Source organism: Halichoeres trimaculatus, unplaced genomic scaffold, assembly GCF_033239565.1.
Source record: "Halichoeres trimaculatus isolate MK-OKI-2021-1 unplaced genomic scaffold, fHalTri1.1 fHalTri1_scaffold_13, whole genome shotgun sequence".
Taxonomy (NCBI): Eukaryota; Metazoa; Chordata; class Actinopteri; order Labriformes; family Labridae; genus Halichoeres; species Halichoeres trimaculatus.
Window position 1 is genome coordinate 26975560 of NW_027437191.1, and position 14129 is coordinate 26989688.

At 41.2% G+C, this 14129-nt stretch overlaps 1 protein-coding gene across 1 annotated transcript; it reads left to right on the plus strand.

The window, feature by feature from the left end:
• The first annotated feature begins 2119 nt into the window (after positions 1–2119).
• On the plus strand, positions 2120–13984 carry LOC141801767 (uncharacterized). Its single transcript, XM_074685015.1, has 3 exons — positions 2120–2255; positions 11064–11605; positions 12982–13984. Exons 2-3 carry the CDS (start codon positions 11070–11072, stop codon positions 13118–13120), a joined length of 675 nt encoding a protein of 224 aa, XP_074541116.1. The 5' UTR covers positions 2120–2255; positions 11064–11069; the 3' UTR covers positions 13121–13984.
• Positions 13985–14129: the final 145 nt, after the last annotated feature.

The window sequence follows — 14129 nt, forward strand, 5'->3', positions numbered from 1 at the left end:
CACACTGCGTCATGAAGTTCTGCAACAAGATGTTGTGCATGCATCGATGTTTTGATCGTGTACTATGTAAAAAGGAATCACCCTGTTTGTTTATGCATGTAAAAGGGTTGTTTCAAATGTTTCAGAAACCAGAATATTGACTGAATTTAAACATAGCCATTGACTCAGTGACTATCTTCAATCCTGCCTCAAAATCCATCTTTTCGGCCCAGCCTACCAGCTCTGACTGACGTTTTGTACAGCGTCCATTGGAGTCTTATTATTATTATTACTACATGCGTTGATCTGTCCCCATCATCCACATCCCTCTGCAATACTCTTCCAAAACGCATGAGGGTAGTGTTGTCTACAGTCTCGTCATTAGGTTTATAGCATAGACTAGATAAAATATGTATGTACTGTCTGTGATGTCACCTGCTTGTTCCTGGTACAGAGAAATTAAGTCTTTTGTCTGTGGGAGCCATATTGCAATTGCCGAATCAAGAGGCGGGCTTTAGCCTCCTCACTTACCACCATAGAGTGCCAGGCCTGCCCATCAAGTGAGCTGCACCCCTGATTGGACAGACTTGTGATCTTTTTTTGTCTTATAAATGGCTGAGTTAGAAAAAAATCAACTCCCCTTACAGTGTGTGCCAATACAGAAATGAATGATTCAGACCCAAGGAGGATTTTTTTCTTCTCCAACTAGTCTGTGAATCGTTTTTTAGGGGTGTCCCAATCAGCATATTTCGCCCCGATCCTGATCCGGATTATTCAATATTGAGTAACGGCCGATACAGAGTCCCGATCCAAATTTTGGGTTCGGAGACAAACTTTGCTGAAGAAGTGAGAAAATGAAGCAGCAGAGTTTTTTTTGTGTGTGTTAAAAATACTGAATAGTAAAAGATAATAGTTAAAGCCTATTAAATCCATTAAACTAAGTCCAGCTACTTTTGAAGCCCGTGGTCAGGATCAAAATACCACTTATTTTTAAATGACTGGCATTTAAAAGCCATTTACAGAAAACGACCGGTTTTCTTGCTAAATTCTGTCTTGGTTTTACTGATGCGTCACGTTTGGCAGCAATTTTGGCTTAATGACGGCAAACGTGAATGATCAGTTGAGAAGACTGGCTAGCATTCCCAATCACAGATACTATGAAATAACTGCCAAAATTGTCCCAATCCAATACCAGGGATCAGGATTGGGACATCCCTAATTTTTTTATTGCCCTAGAAAGTCTGTTGTTTTGGCTTGGTGTGTTTGTGGGTTGCAGTCTTTCTGCAGCCAGCCTCAAGTGGACACTCTACGAACTGAGGTTTTTAGCACTTCAGCTTGCCGCTTGGTTTATAATTTGCACAAATGGGAATGTAAAAGTTTAATTTCATCTTATCACTGGCTGATCTCCAGCTCACAGCTCAAGTAATGACATTTCTTTATATTTACAACGAGCTACAGAAGTAAAGTTTGGATGATAAGCAACTATTGCCCTAGACGCAACGCAATATCTGATGCCTGCGAGCTATTAGAGCGCAGTGTGGTGTCTCCTTGAATCAAACTTGTTTTTATTTGTTTGTTCTTTTAAGAGAAGTCCAGATTTGTTCAAGCGTTTAAACTCAAAAGCAAAAAAAATTGTTGATGAAGTTTTAAAAGTTTGTGTTGAAGAAATCAAAACTGAACCACAGACACTTACATTTCAACACTGAATGTATCAGCTCAGTTTCACTCTGTGTCATTAGTTTGTCGTCACGGTACGCTGTCCTAGTTTAACAACCACAACAATCGCCAGGAGAAGCAGCTCAGTGTTGCTTTTCACCACAGACATTTTTTAAGATGGTAGAGTTCTTAGAATAAACAGGAAAAATGTCCATAAAGACCTTTTCCCCCTTCATGTTTCCTCTGTCCCCCACCACAGCCACAGATGTGAAGTAGATTACACCCCCTTCTCCAGACGGCCCCTCTTTCCACTGCAAAGAAAGAAATCATTCAGCTTCAGCCTCTTTCTTTTTTTTCCCTCCCCTCCTCTCACCTCCCCTCCTCTCCTTCCCTGCTGCAAACGGGGGCACACAGGCAGACACACTCTGCAACCAAACCCTAATTGTGTGTGCGTGTGTGTGTGTCTGCATTTTTTTCCTCCTGACATGAAGAAGGAAAGCGAGTGAGTAGAACTTCACTCTGAGCTTGTGAATGGCAGTCCTGCGTCCCGTTGGAGGAGTTTGCTTTGACTGAAAAAGTGGAGGTGGAGGTGAATTTAGCCGGAGAATTACTGGAGTTAGGTAAGTTTGGAGACCGGTTTTATAAAACTTTGGATGCTGAAGCTTTCTAGCTCACTAATTCATTGGTTCAAGTTAACAAAATGCGACTTTTACAGCCTTTTGTTGCTTTTCTATTGTTGTACAATCAAAAAAAAAGATCATTTAATGACAGTTAGGCTGTAAAATGCAGTTAGTGGTTGTTAAACCTGAGAGGACTCCCTCTTCTCTGCTGGCTTATGGCTACAGATGCTGTCACACAGTGACACAGAAGCAGTCCAGTGTTGTGACACCTGTGCCACACACCTGTTGAGGCTTTGACTGAAGGGGCCACAGGGCTGAGCGTCAGATATATGTACGTTCTCAGTTTAGCTCTGACCGAGGCCAAGGATGTGACCGGGGATCAAATGTGATGCATTTTTATGACTGAGAGGCCGGAGGTTGTGTGTCACGGTGAATCAAACAATCAATGATATGAGCAGCATAAACTATTTTAAAGCAGAATGAATTATTTTTAATACAAATGTGCCGCAAATCCAACATTTTCCGGCCATAAATTGTGCAGTTTCTTTGAGCTTTCCTCACAATAAAGTGACTCTCTTTCAGCCTTGGACAGCTGGTGGACTAAAGACACATTTTAATGGCATCATTTCAGGCTTTAGTAAACTTTAAAAGGCTTTTGCTTTTAGTATTTCCTCCATATTTTGGATCAAACAAGGTAATAAACTTAATAAGTAAACATCAAACACGTTGGGAAAATTACTCCTGTTTTATTTGCTCTTCTCATTTAAAACGTGTTGAGAGGATTGTCTGTTAGGCGTTGACTTGCAGTCACACCTTTAGCGTCAATAGGTAGCGTTTCTCCAGGATAAAGACACCATTTCCCATGTACACCACTACAGATGCGACTCTTTTCAAAGCATGCATTTGTTTTGGAAGTTTGTAATCGTTGTAAGCTCAGTTTGTAGTTAAGTGTCTATAAGGTGAGCAGACTTTCTGTTTAGTGTTCCTCGCAGCCCGGTGCTCTAAGGCAGTGTTTCCCAAACTTTTTTTCAGGTGACCCACATTTTTGGGGAAACAAGCCATGGTGACCCAAATCTTAAATATGTCCTCTGTAAATCAATTGACAGGATAAAAAAGTGTTCTTTAATCATGTTTCTGCATCATCTTACTTCTTTTGTACCAGCTAACAGACCTAACATATTTGAAAAATGCATTTTAGCTTTGTCAGGCTTACGCTCTGAAAATCAACTGCATCCATCCATGCCTCTTTTTCAGCGTGACCTCACTGCACAGCTGTAACAAGCTGTAACAGCCCATTTCTGCAGCTGGTGTCCGTCCAAAATCCAACAGTGACATTGGACTTTCAAACTCAAAGAGGTTTTGAATCTTACTTCAAATCTTTGTTTTGGAAACTAACGATCAAAATAATCAATGGCTCGGCTCTTTCATATGTGTGATGGTGACACAGTGACAGCATTTTCCTCTGAGTGCTGTAAAACAGTAAGAAACTTATGGTGGTTTGGCTTTGGTTGTTTGAGTAGTGCCAGCTCATGGCTTCAGACTTTTGAAAAACAGTTAAATGTTTTCAGTTACAGTAAAAATTGTGGCGATGTCCCTTTATGATGAAAACATAACAAGCTATAACAGTGTGAGGAGCCAATCATCAGTAAACAAATCGGCGAGGTGAGACTTCTTCTGGTTAGGGAAAGCAACATTTTGAAAACTATTTTGGTGACCAATAAAATATCTCTAGCAACCCACCTTTGGGTCAGGGCCCAGACTTTGGGAATGGTTGTTCTAAGGGGACAGTTTACAAGACAACAGTTTTGGGATGAAATGCAAAGGTGCTGTTGTGTTTTGACCTCTCGTTTAGACAGAAACGAGTTTTAGCCGACCTAAAATTGACACTTCTGAAAACAGCCTCCGGAGTGGAAACGCTGCCACTGACGTCCCACTTTACTTTGTGCATTACGTTTTCATTGGGCAACACATTCATTGCACAGGCCGATAGCAACAACAACAGTAGCAATAGCGGAGTACTGTGTTGTGCTTGTACTGCTGAATCAGCTGACTGGCTGTCCCCAACTACATACCCTTGCAGAGCAGATGGACCTGCCTGATTCAGTTTCTGAAATCCTGCAAATCCATCTTGCCAGGCTCCAATGACCAACAAATTCACTCGGCTAAATTCTCAACGGTTCAATCAGAAAAGAGAGGCAGGAGCAGCTGAATTGACGAGCAGACGTGATGTCAGCAGACCTTCGTACTTGTCAGCGTTCCTTTGATTCTTAAGTTCACTTGACAAAAACATCAGCAGTCGTCCAACGCCATTATCACAGCTGTTTGCCGTGTTCCTATAGTTGTTCGTCTTTTGTTTCTCAGCAGTGGAGCACATAAGCTACGTCATACCGTGGCTTGATGTGGATTGGTCTGTGGTGAGTGTGTCAATCAGAACGGTCCAATCACCAGCTGCTGATTATTTTGAAGGGTCTACCTCTGAAAACAAATCCAAAGAGCTGCTACCCTGATTGACTAGCGAAATATTTCCGGGGCGGATATATGAAACTGTTCGTCTGGCGTGTCAGGTTACCAACTACAGGCCTGGCATACATACTACAGCGTTTCCAGTCCCTCAGCGTTTCAGTGTAAATGTAGATTTTTTTTACCGCGTTTTTGGCGTTTTAGGGAAAACGTCAAGACCTGTCAGTAACTTGTTACAGTAGTGAATTGTGGCTCTGACCTACAAGTGCTCATCTACAAACTAAAACCTCACCAAGCAGAGCTAATGTAACCTCACTCTTCATTTTATTTATAGACTCTCAAGTTTGAACAGACCACTGCAGAATAACTGCTGCATGACGGTTGGAATAAACATAATCACAAACAGTTAAACCCGTATTTTGCTCTATTACTCTTCTGCTTAGCTTCTACGGCTCTGATTTCCTTTTTCTATCACACCATCCAGCTCCAATGTCCATCATTACAACAAAATAAATCCAAGAAATCTTTTCCAGCAGAGAAAAACACAGTCACTGCTCAAGTTTGGGTTCCAGAAGAACTAGCCTTCAGAAATAATCAATTTGTCGCTTGTAATGTCACTTAAAATTGTGAATTCTGAACAGGATAACATATAAAAGTGCAGCTTCAGATCACTTAGAAAGTCCTCACAGGGACTTTAAGTGTCATTATGTGCAGCATGTATGATAATAGCAGTCGTCGGAGTAGTCGAGCTGTTGAAGAGCCAGTTAAAGCGGGAACGGAGGAGCTTTCTGAATTATGTCTTCCTCAAACAGAGCTCAATCGCTGACTGTTCACTAGATTTAACAGCAGACTTTGTTTTCTTTAAAGATTAGGAACAAGAGCCGAGCTCTCCAAACCTTCCTCCGAGATTTGTCTCTGATCTTCTGCAGACGGGCTTCTATTTTAAGCCTAAAGAACATTCGGCCAATACAAGCCACATCAAAACGACAGATCCTTCACAGTGAGGCCAAAAAAGGTCACTACGGGCCATGGAGAGTGTAACGCAAACACTTTTTTAGCTGGAGCAGAAGATGACGATGCAGAGATTATGCAGACATTTAGCTGCCCCCTGCCGATCTGAGTTAATGTCACTAAACGTCCTTTGACTTTTAACTTTTACTGCTGCTGTGGGGATTGAACAAAGAGACCATAAAGCTGTATTTTAAGATGGATTACATCTCCATTTGGCTGTCTGTTGTCATAGAGCTAAAACTGTTGTCACACTTTGCCATGAGGTTTTGATTTATAGAAATCCAAACAGGCTCAGAGTCGTAAAAAGTGTCGGACACGCAGTTCTGGAGCTAATGAGGAGCTTCAAATGTCTCTGAAGACACTTCAAAGTCTATTCTGCTGCCACCTTTCATCAGGTCACAGCTAATTCACCCAGAGATGCGTTTCATTTATCTCAATTCATGTCGAAATCTTTGACTTCTGTGAAGGTTTCTGCAAAGATTTGAGCTCCAACCTGTTTTCTGAGAAGATTATGTATGAAAAATTCACAAACATCATTTACTGACAATGACACGTGTCCTCTCGTTGCATCTGTTTCATCGCAGCGTCTGTTTGGATGCCAATCAGAACGAATGAGCAAACATATTACTCAAACATCCCGATGCAAAGCTCCTGGACTGTGTCTCCACTCTCTGTCTGAGCAGCTTAAACGCTTTCTGTTTACTTCTCTCTTTCAGCTGCTGCAACATATGTGAGGTCATTGTTTAAGCTAATCAGAAGCAGAGGGAGAGACAGAGACAGAGGCAGAGAGAAGCCAACAGTTGGTTGTTTTACGGGTTTGGCCCAGGCCACATCTCATCTTAAAATAAATAGACAATTTTACGGCGTCCGCTCCGGCGAGCATGACTGAGCATTCAGTCCGTGCTTCTCCTAAAAACACGATGATGGGTGTAAGTCAACAAACTCAAACGGTCACTTCAGCTGTGAGAGGAACGAGGAAAGAGGCTGCTGTAAAATCTGAAACCAAATGTGCTCTGACAGCAGAGAGAGCTCTGCAACGGCTCCACTCACAGGTTTTTAAATACATATCCAGATGCAGAGCGGAGAGGCAAAGACTGCTGAAGTCTGCTGAATAACAAAGTGACACTGTTGGCTGTCGAAGTGCACGCCGTAATATCCGCTGAGGGGACTCGCAAACACTTCGCCCAACTAAGCCACTGTGTGACAAAGATCCGTCATGAGCTCAGATGTGACAGAGGGATTAGCAAGAAGGATTGATGTTGTAAATGATTCCCAGTCGACTGTTGGTGACCAAAAACAACACAAACACTGCTGTGAAAGGAGGCAGCGCCAGCTTTTACTGCCAGTGACAACTTGCTCAGTCGTGGCCAACCACAGAATGTGAGTCTGGTTTTTAGAAACATCATAAGAACCACACAAACTTTAACAACACTTAAACAGCAACAATGTTAGAAAACAAACCAAGGAGGAGATTTTAACATTCAACCATTTTAAAAAGCTACTGAGAGAAACTGTCGTTAACACATTACTAAGTAGGACAATCATGTCCAAAGGAAGTTACTAGGCCTGTCACGATAACAAATTTTGCTAGACGATAATTTTCCAAAACATTATTGCCGATAAACGATATTATTGTCAATATGAATTTGAATTTTTTTTCTCATTTTTTCATTGATGTAATTATGATAAATGGGATAATAAAGTGAGTACACCATATCAAAAGCAAGAAACTTTAATTTCTTAAGAGTATTTAATTGTAATTAAAAGGTCAGGGTCTTTTAAATTGAATAAATTAAACAAAAAACATAATAAATTCAACAAACAAGAAAGAGAAAAAAAATACAATGAAAATGAAATGGACTCTCCTTTAGAAAAAAATACATGTCAATGAAAATGATTAATACTAATCAAAAAATAATAAAACATAGACCCTGGCCCTGTTCTACGAAGCAGGATTACTGCCTAGCGAGGTAGCTTTGAGGATAGGTTCCGGATTCCCTGTTCTACGACATGGGATCACTCCTCAGCAAAGCGAGTCTCCATGGCAACATACGCTGAACGGCTAACCTGCTCCGGGACAGGTTAGGTTCCAGATTGAACTTGCGGACAATAAAAACCCTGCCCACTGACCAATGAGCCCTCACGAAAAAATGGCTTGTTCTTAGAGGATCCCGTGGACATCGGAGCTCAACCCACTCTCTTTTTTTGGATGAGCACCTAAATAAAAGTTACCGGTTTTCCAGGGAGGGGTTGGTAGTACATGACACTTTCTACAGGTAGTTAAAGGGAATGAAGAACTCTCATTGCCGTAATAAGATCTTCACTGCCAACACTTCTGTTCTATGACAATATTTTATTGCCCGTATTAAAATTGTGACAAGAATTCATTTAGGGCTCATGAGGGCTACATATCACACAAAAAATGTAAACAGGATAGGAATGAACAAATGAATAAATTCATCTATGAAATAAATTAGGTATGTTGCATGTTACAGTAAAAGTGCATGTTGAACAGTGCTATTTCAGGATGATAATGGCACAAAAGATTTTTTTTGCACTACACCTACGCATTTAGACTGTCAGCAATTTTCTGCCAGCACTCCTTCCGTGCTTTAGCAGCGGCGACGGTGTTGCTTTTAACGTTAATTACATGTTTCACCTCGTCATACTTCCTCATGATCACCTCCCGCTCCTCCTGTGTGAAGTATGCGGTCCTTCTCTCTCCGGCCTGCTCTGACGCTCCAGACTGCTCCATGTTCGGAGCGTCGGGACAGATGCAGCGGGCTCCACCTTATATGCGTGCACGCGCTCATTGCCTAGCTGGATCCAATTATGAGGTTGATAACCAACGTCATAAAACCGTGTAGCCAGACCGCCGGCTACCGCACTCAGTTCAGCAAGGTAGCTCCAAGGCTATCTCGCAAGGCTGAACTTGCTTCGTAGAACAGGGCCCCGCTCTCTAATAATCATCAACAGCATCAGTATTTGAAACCAGATATCAGCTGACTATTGGAAATTTGCCACTATGGTTGAAACTTGAAGTAAAATGTAAATTCTGCTTTTTTCCATGACTGGGAACAATTTTAATACACTTAAAAACCATTCTTTCAAGTATTCAGATGCCTATTATTGAAGTTATTAGCATTAAAAAAAGTTAAGTTTGGAAATGGATAAAGCTGCTTTATTTTTCATTGCTTAAATTCAGGCTCAAAAAAATTCAGAAACAACTTTCAAACATGAATAACTGAAAAAAAGAGAGGATGCTTTTTATCAATATAACCTAACAGGACCGAAGCCTGATTGATTTTTGGCAGGCAGGATGTTCCAGTTTGAATTTTTTATCGTAAATCTGAGTTCTGTGAGAAATAAATTCAGCTTTTTTGAACTCTTGAATAAATCATAAGTTTAGTTTGTCAGCTTGAATCAAACACCTGTAAAAAACTTTCTGAACAAGTCAAAGAAAGGACAAAATGGTTTCATGTGCCATCCTAACCCAGCTGTTACAGCCGGCTGCTTCTTTGACTCATTTCTACAACATTACCCAGCATGTCAGAGACAAATTAAACAGACTCAATCAGGGAAATGTAAGCTGATAAAACATGTGTTGGTATGAATTGATCAGTGCTCTAATATTCAGGGTGACATTCAAAGAGTCACATTTTGAGCTGCCATGATATTTCAGATTGCAAAGGATCCATCTCTATACAACAGAGCGGCTCAGGGTGACGCAGAGAGCGACAGCTGGGAAACGTATACGATAAACTTCTAAAGGTCATGAGACAGGTTTAGGTCCCCATTACGCCGTTTAGCTATTCAGGCCACCAGAGCAATTTTCTTTTGGCATTATAACTCCTCAGATGGCCTGTTTGATTTAGACGCTGCAGTTTAATACATGGAGAGAGGCACAAAGCACTATGGGTAATCTCCAGATGAGGCTTTTAGCTGTGCTAATGTTCCCGTGAAGCAGCCTGTGTTGTCTTGAGTCACAGCTGAGTTGTCATGTTCATATTTAAGTAACTGTTTTGGATATTGATTGAGAGAGCAGATAAATAAGATTCCTCAGTTAATTTTCTTCAGTTTATCGAAGATCTGCAGAGATATTGGCTGTTTTTAGAAGTGCTTTTGAGCATGACTTTAATGATGCTATGAGGAGGATCTGTTTTGATTGGACTGTTTTGCCACCTTCTGGCCCAGAGTCTCCGTACGCTGTCTTAAATTACTTTCAGTGAGGTGTGTGTTTGTTTTGGAATTAAAAGGAGATGAGATCTTAACAAATTTTTTTTGTTCAAGACAACTTTTTACTGCATACAACACGCAGAGGTAAGGTATTAAACAGTACAGTCATGTAGTGAAACAGTTTGAAACGTGACATCTAGCATTCGTTGTAGTAGCTGGATATAAGTAGTGCTATCGGCAGCCTGGTGCTCCGAGTATTCTGTAGGCTAATGAGACAACAAGTAAACACTGTCAGTTTGTAAGTAGCTTAGCAGCCGTTTATATTAAGCGCAGCTGGCAGCCTCTAAGACATGTCCCTAATGTGTCAAATTAGCGAATCCTGGGTAGCTATGTCCTGCCAGTCATCTACCAAGCAGAGCTAATGTAACCTCACTCTTCATTTAATTGATAGATTCTCAAGTTTTAACAGACCACTGCAGAATAACTGCTGACTGTGGGTTGGAATGAACATTAGCAAGCTAAAGGCTAATTAGACTTTAGCTCAGGCTGTTTCACTCTCCCATTTATCTTTCTTCTGCTCTTCTGTCCTTTTTCTGTCTGACAGTTAGGCTACTGTGTCCACCAAAATTAATTACAGACACCGTTTCCAGCAGAGAAAAACACAGATATCTCTTCGCACTACTAAACTTTGTCAGCCGGCGTGGTGTTGTCATAGAGACCTAGACGTGCTGTAAATCAATCCAGTCTTGCTCAACCTGATTGGGGAGCTAAGAAGTCGTAAACTTTCGAACTCCTCACAACCCCTTTAATGTGACTTTGGTGTAGTGCAACACAGTTATTGATCGAATAAATTAATTTTGAAGGGTCAAACTATTTCAATTTAAGCTATTTTAGTCCCTGTTGAAGTGTAATGTCAGGAAAGCAGTGATTAACATTTATTCATGTTGTCACATTTAAACTCACACAGGTCCGTAAAGCATTGTGCTGGTCTCTCTTCCTCCACCCAGTTTTTTTCTCTTTATCTTATTTTCAGCAAAAAAAAAAAAAAAATCCCAGCACACTCTCTTTCAAGATGTCAGACGACTTCTTTTAGATTCCTCTTTGATAAATAAAAAAACCCTTTGAAGCTTTTCTAAGTCACTAACCTCTGCCTTCCTCCAGGTCACCATGAGGCGTTGTTGGGTGGCCTTCATCCTGGCCGTGGCTTCCATATCAACCCCCTCACTCTGCCAGAGTGGAGACTGGGGTTCAGGCTTTGACATCCTCTCTGAGACGATGTCCTCCAACGACACGTCGCAGACAGCTGGTGACGAGCCTGTGAGGACAAGAATCGACCCAGACTGGATCACATCCGCCGCTTTCCCACCATCGCCCTCACCCACACTGCAGTTTGAGCATCAACCGGACAAATGCTCGGTGTTCTTCAACACCGACCCCGCTGTAGCTCGACGACTCAAGGCCCAGAAAGAGGAGGTGGTTTATCTGCAGGCCATCCAGCACGCAAACAAGGCGGTGATGGAGAACCTGGTGCAGTTTGTGGGGGAAGAGCTGGGAGATCAGAGCTATGAAGATGTGATTAAGGAGAACATTATCGGCATACAGGAGGACCAGAAGAGCTGCCACGAGGTGGTGGAGAAGGCTGAGGAGGATATGGAGAAGCAGCTGGAGGGAGAGGAGTCAGGTGCTTCGTCAGGGATGCAGAAGTGAGTGAAAGAAATTAAGATTTTGTTTCAGTCTGAATGAAATAAATGGCTTGATTCCCAAGCTGAGATCCAACTTCTGACTTTGGCTAAGCTTACTTATTGAGTTAAGGCGGGTACACACTACAGGATACTCAGGCTGAATTTCGTCCCGATCTCCTCTTTACAATCAAAACCAGCAAAGGCCTGATTGTCTGATGTCTGCAAACCACATCGTGTGTGATTGTCCTGTGGTGTGGGGTGTGTTAAGAGTGATTTTGCCTGGCCGGAGCCGCTCAGAAGACCTCAGATTGAGAGATCATAGATAATAAACATGTTTAATATTTGCGACCAGAAATCCTGTAGTTTGTGGGGCTCTCTGAGAGGAGTCGAGCAGGTACAGTGTGTAATGTCACATGTACCGGGGCTAGCCAATCAGGACGCGAGCTGGCTCAACTGACTGATTGAAGAGGAAGTATGTAATCTAGCTGTATTACTTATGACGACTTCTCTCACAACTAACTCGTATTGTTATTCATACAGCGTACATCCGCATCGTCACCACAACTTTTTCCATAGTTTTTTTCTTTTTTGTGTGTTTTTTTTCAAAATTTTAGAGGCTGTAAACAACTGACATTCCTTTTTCCCTTTCGCCCGTCATGTTTGTTTACACTGAAGTCACGTTTTTGCGATGCTAGATTTGGAATATTGAGCGTGAAGAAGCTGATAGTTTGCTTAAGAGTCGGTCAGTCAGAAGAGAGAGATCTTGTGCTATCTGTCTTTTGTTATCATCAAGTGTGTGGGCTCTAAATGTGTGAAGGTTTGGAGAATCCTGTAATTTGTGGTCACCTTTACACTAATTGAGGAAAAAGATGCCTGTGTATATGTTTATTATTCTTTGATGTACTGACAGGTAATCTCAGAGCATGGGCAAAAAACTGCTGCATGCTCCAGTATTTTGCAACACTGATCAAAGAAAATGAGGACCCATGCCACCCCCCTGCATTGTGTTTCTGCTCCAAAGTCTGGATTGATTTTAGAGTTTGTGTTTTGGTCTCTTTGTACAAACAAATGTGCGGTCAGCATTTAGAGTCAGAAACAAAAAGCAAATGTTTGAAAAATGACCTTTTGGTTTCCTGTCGTGCTTCATAGTTTGTAATCTTCTAGCTGTATATACTTAGTCTCCCATTTTATACAATCTTTTCCATTACACAACCAGCTTTAACAGCAACCATATGTGCTACCCTCCTTCCCACCACCCACATCCTAATAATGTGTTTAACATCATCATCTCTTTTTCACTCACTTCTGTTTTGCTCCACATGTGGCTGTTTCCTCCTGCGTCATCCTGCCCCTTGCTCCACCTGGACCGACCTGGGCTGTTTGTGTTTCCGGCGCAGGATCCGGGAGGAGTCCTTGGCCTTTGAAGACATGCTCCGTGCCGCAGCAGACATCGCTAACAGGCTGGAGGTCTCGTCACAGACGCTTCATGCAGCTTTCACCAAGCAGCTGAAAGACATAAGGAAAATACATCGCTAAGAAAGTTTAGAGACTTTGTTTACATGCTACTGTGCAACTTATGGGCAATGATTGGTTTCCTGAAACAACAAAAACCCTCACAGAACTTTGTACTTCTCAAATTCAAACGTTTAAACAGTGAAATAGAACAATGTGTCAAGGTGAAAAATAACATCAGCTGTCTAAAGATGAGCGATAACAGCACACAAAGGAATTGTTGTGGAAGAGAATACGTTCCGTCTCACCGCAGTAATAACCCAGTAACCCATAAAATATGATTTTTCCAGGCATTATTTCAGAAACTTGGTGAGGTCAAATGGGGGAACAGTTTGTGGTGCAGTTTTTAAGCCAAGTTGAGACTTTATAGATCAACTTGATTGGCCTTCGGAGAGTGAGCATAATGACTCTGTTAGTCTCCTCTAGAAGACCATCTGGTTCCGGGGTGAGGATGGAGGCCAGGATACGCTGTGGATGGATGGTGTTTTTCAATGAAGATGCTGCATTTTAGCAAAAAAAAAGAAAAGACTTGGGCAGAAATCTTTGAATCTTTTGGGAGTAAATGTGAAAAAAGGGAAAAGATGGAGCACAAAATGTAGACAATGACAGGGATTGGGACCAAATGAACACTTTCTGTGAATAATGAGTGCAGCTAACAGTTACTTGCTGTTGCTGTTGGAAAATTCACATTTTTTAAAAAATTTGAAGTAATATTTGGGGTTTTGGATGTTTTTTACAAAGTTGAACAACATTTTCAGGTTGTTTTACATCGATTTATCATCAAAACAAAAATTTAAAACACCCATTGAAGAATCAGGAAGTAAAGAATATTGAGTATTTTGTTTGTTCTAATTGAAATGTTATTAAAATCACGAACTGGTTGTAAAAAAAAAAAAAAAAAGCCGTACTAAAACAAATTTGTATAATATGTAATGAAAGAGTTTCTTTTTTCAAATAAATGCAATAATAATGAATTTAAAAAAATGTATATGATTAAATCTAAATGCTGCCATGCCTTCTAATTTTTCCATGC

Bases quoted from the DNA above. Each gene is read 5' to 3' on its own strand.
- LOC141801767 (XM_074685015.1), top strand. From the start codon at position 11,070: ATGAGGCGTTGTTGGGTGGCCTTCATCCTGGCCGTGGCTTCCATATCA. The intron at 11,606-12,981 runs GTGAGTGAAAGA...TTTCCGGCGCAG, and splicing joins GCTTCGTCAGGGATGCAGAA to GATCCGGGAGGAGTCCTTGG.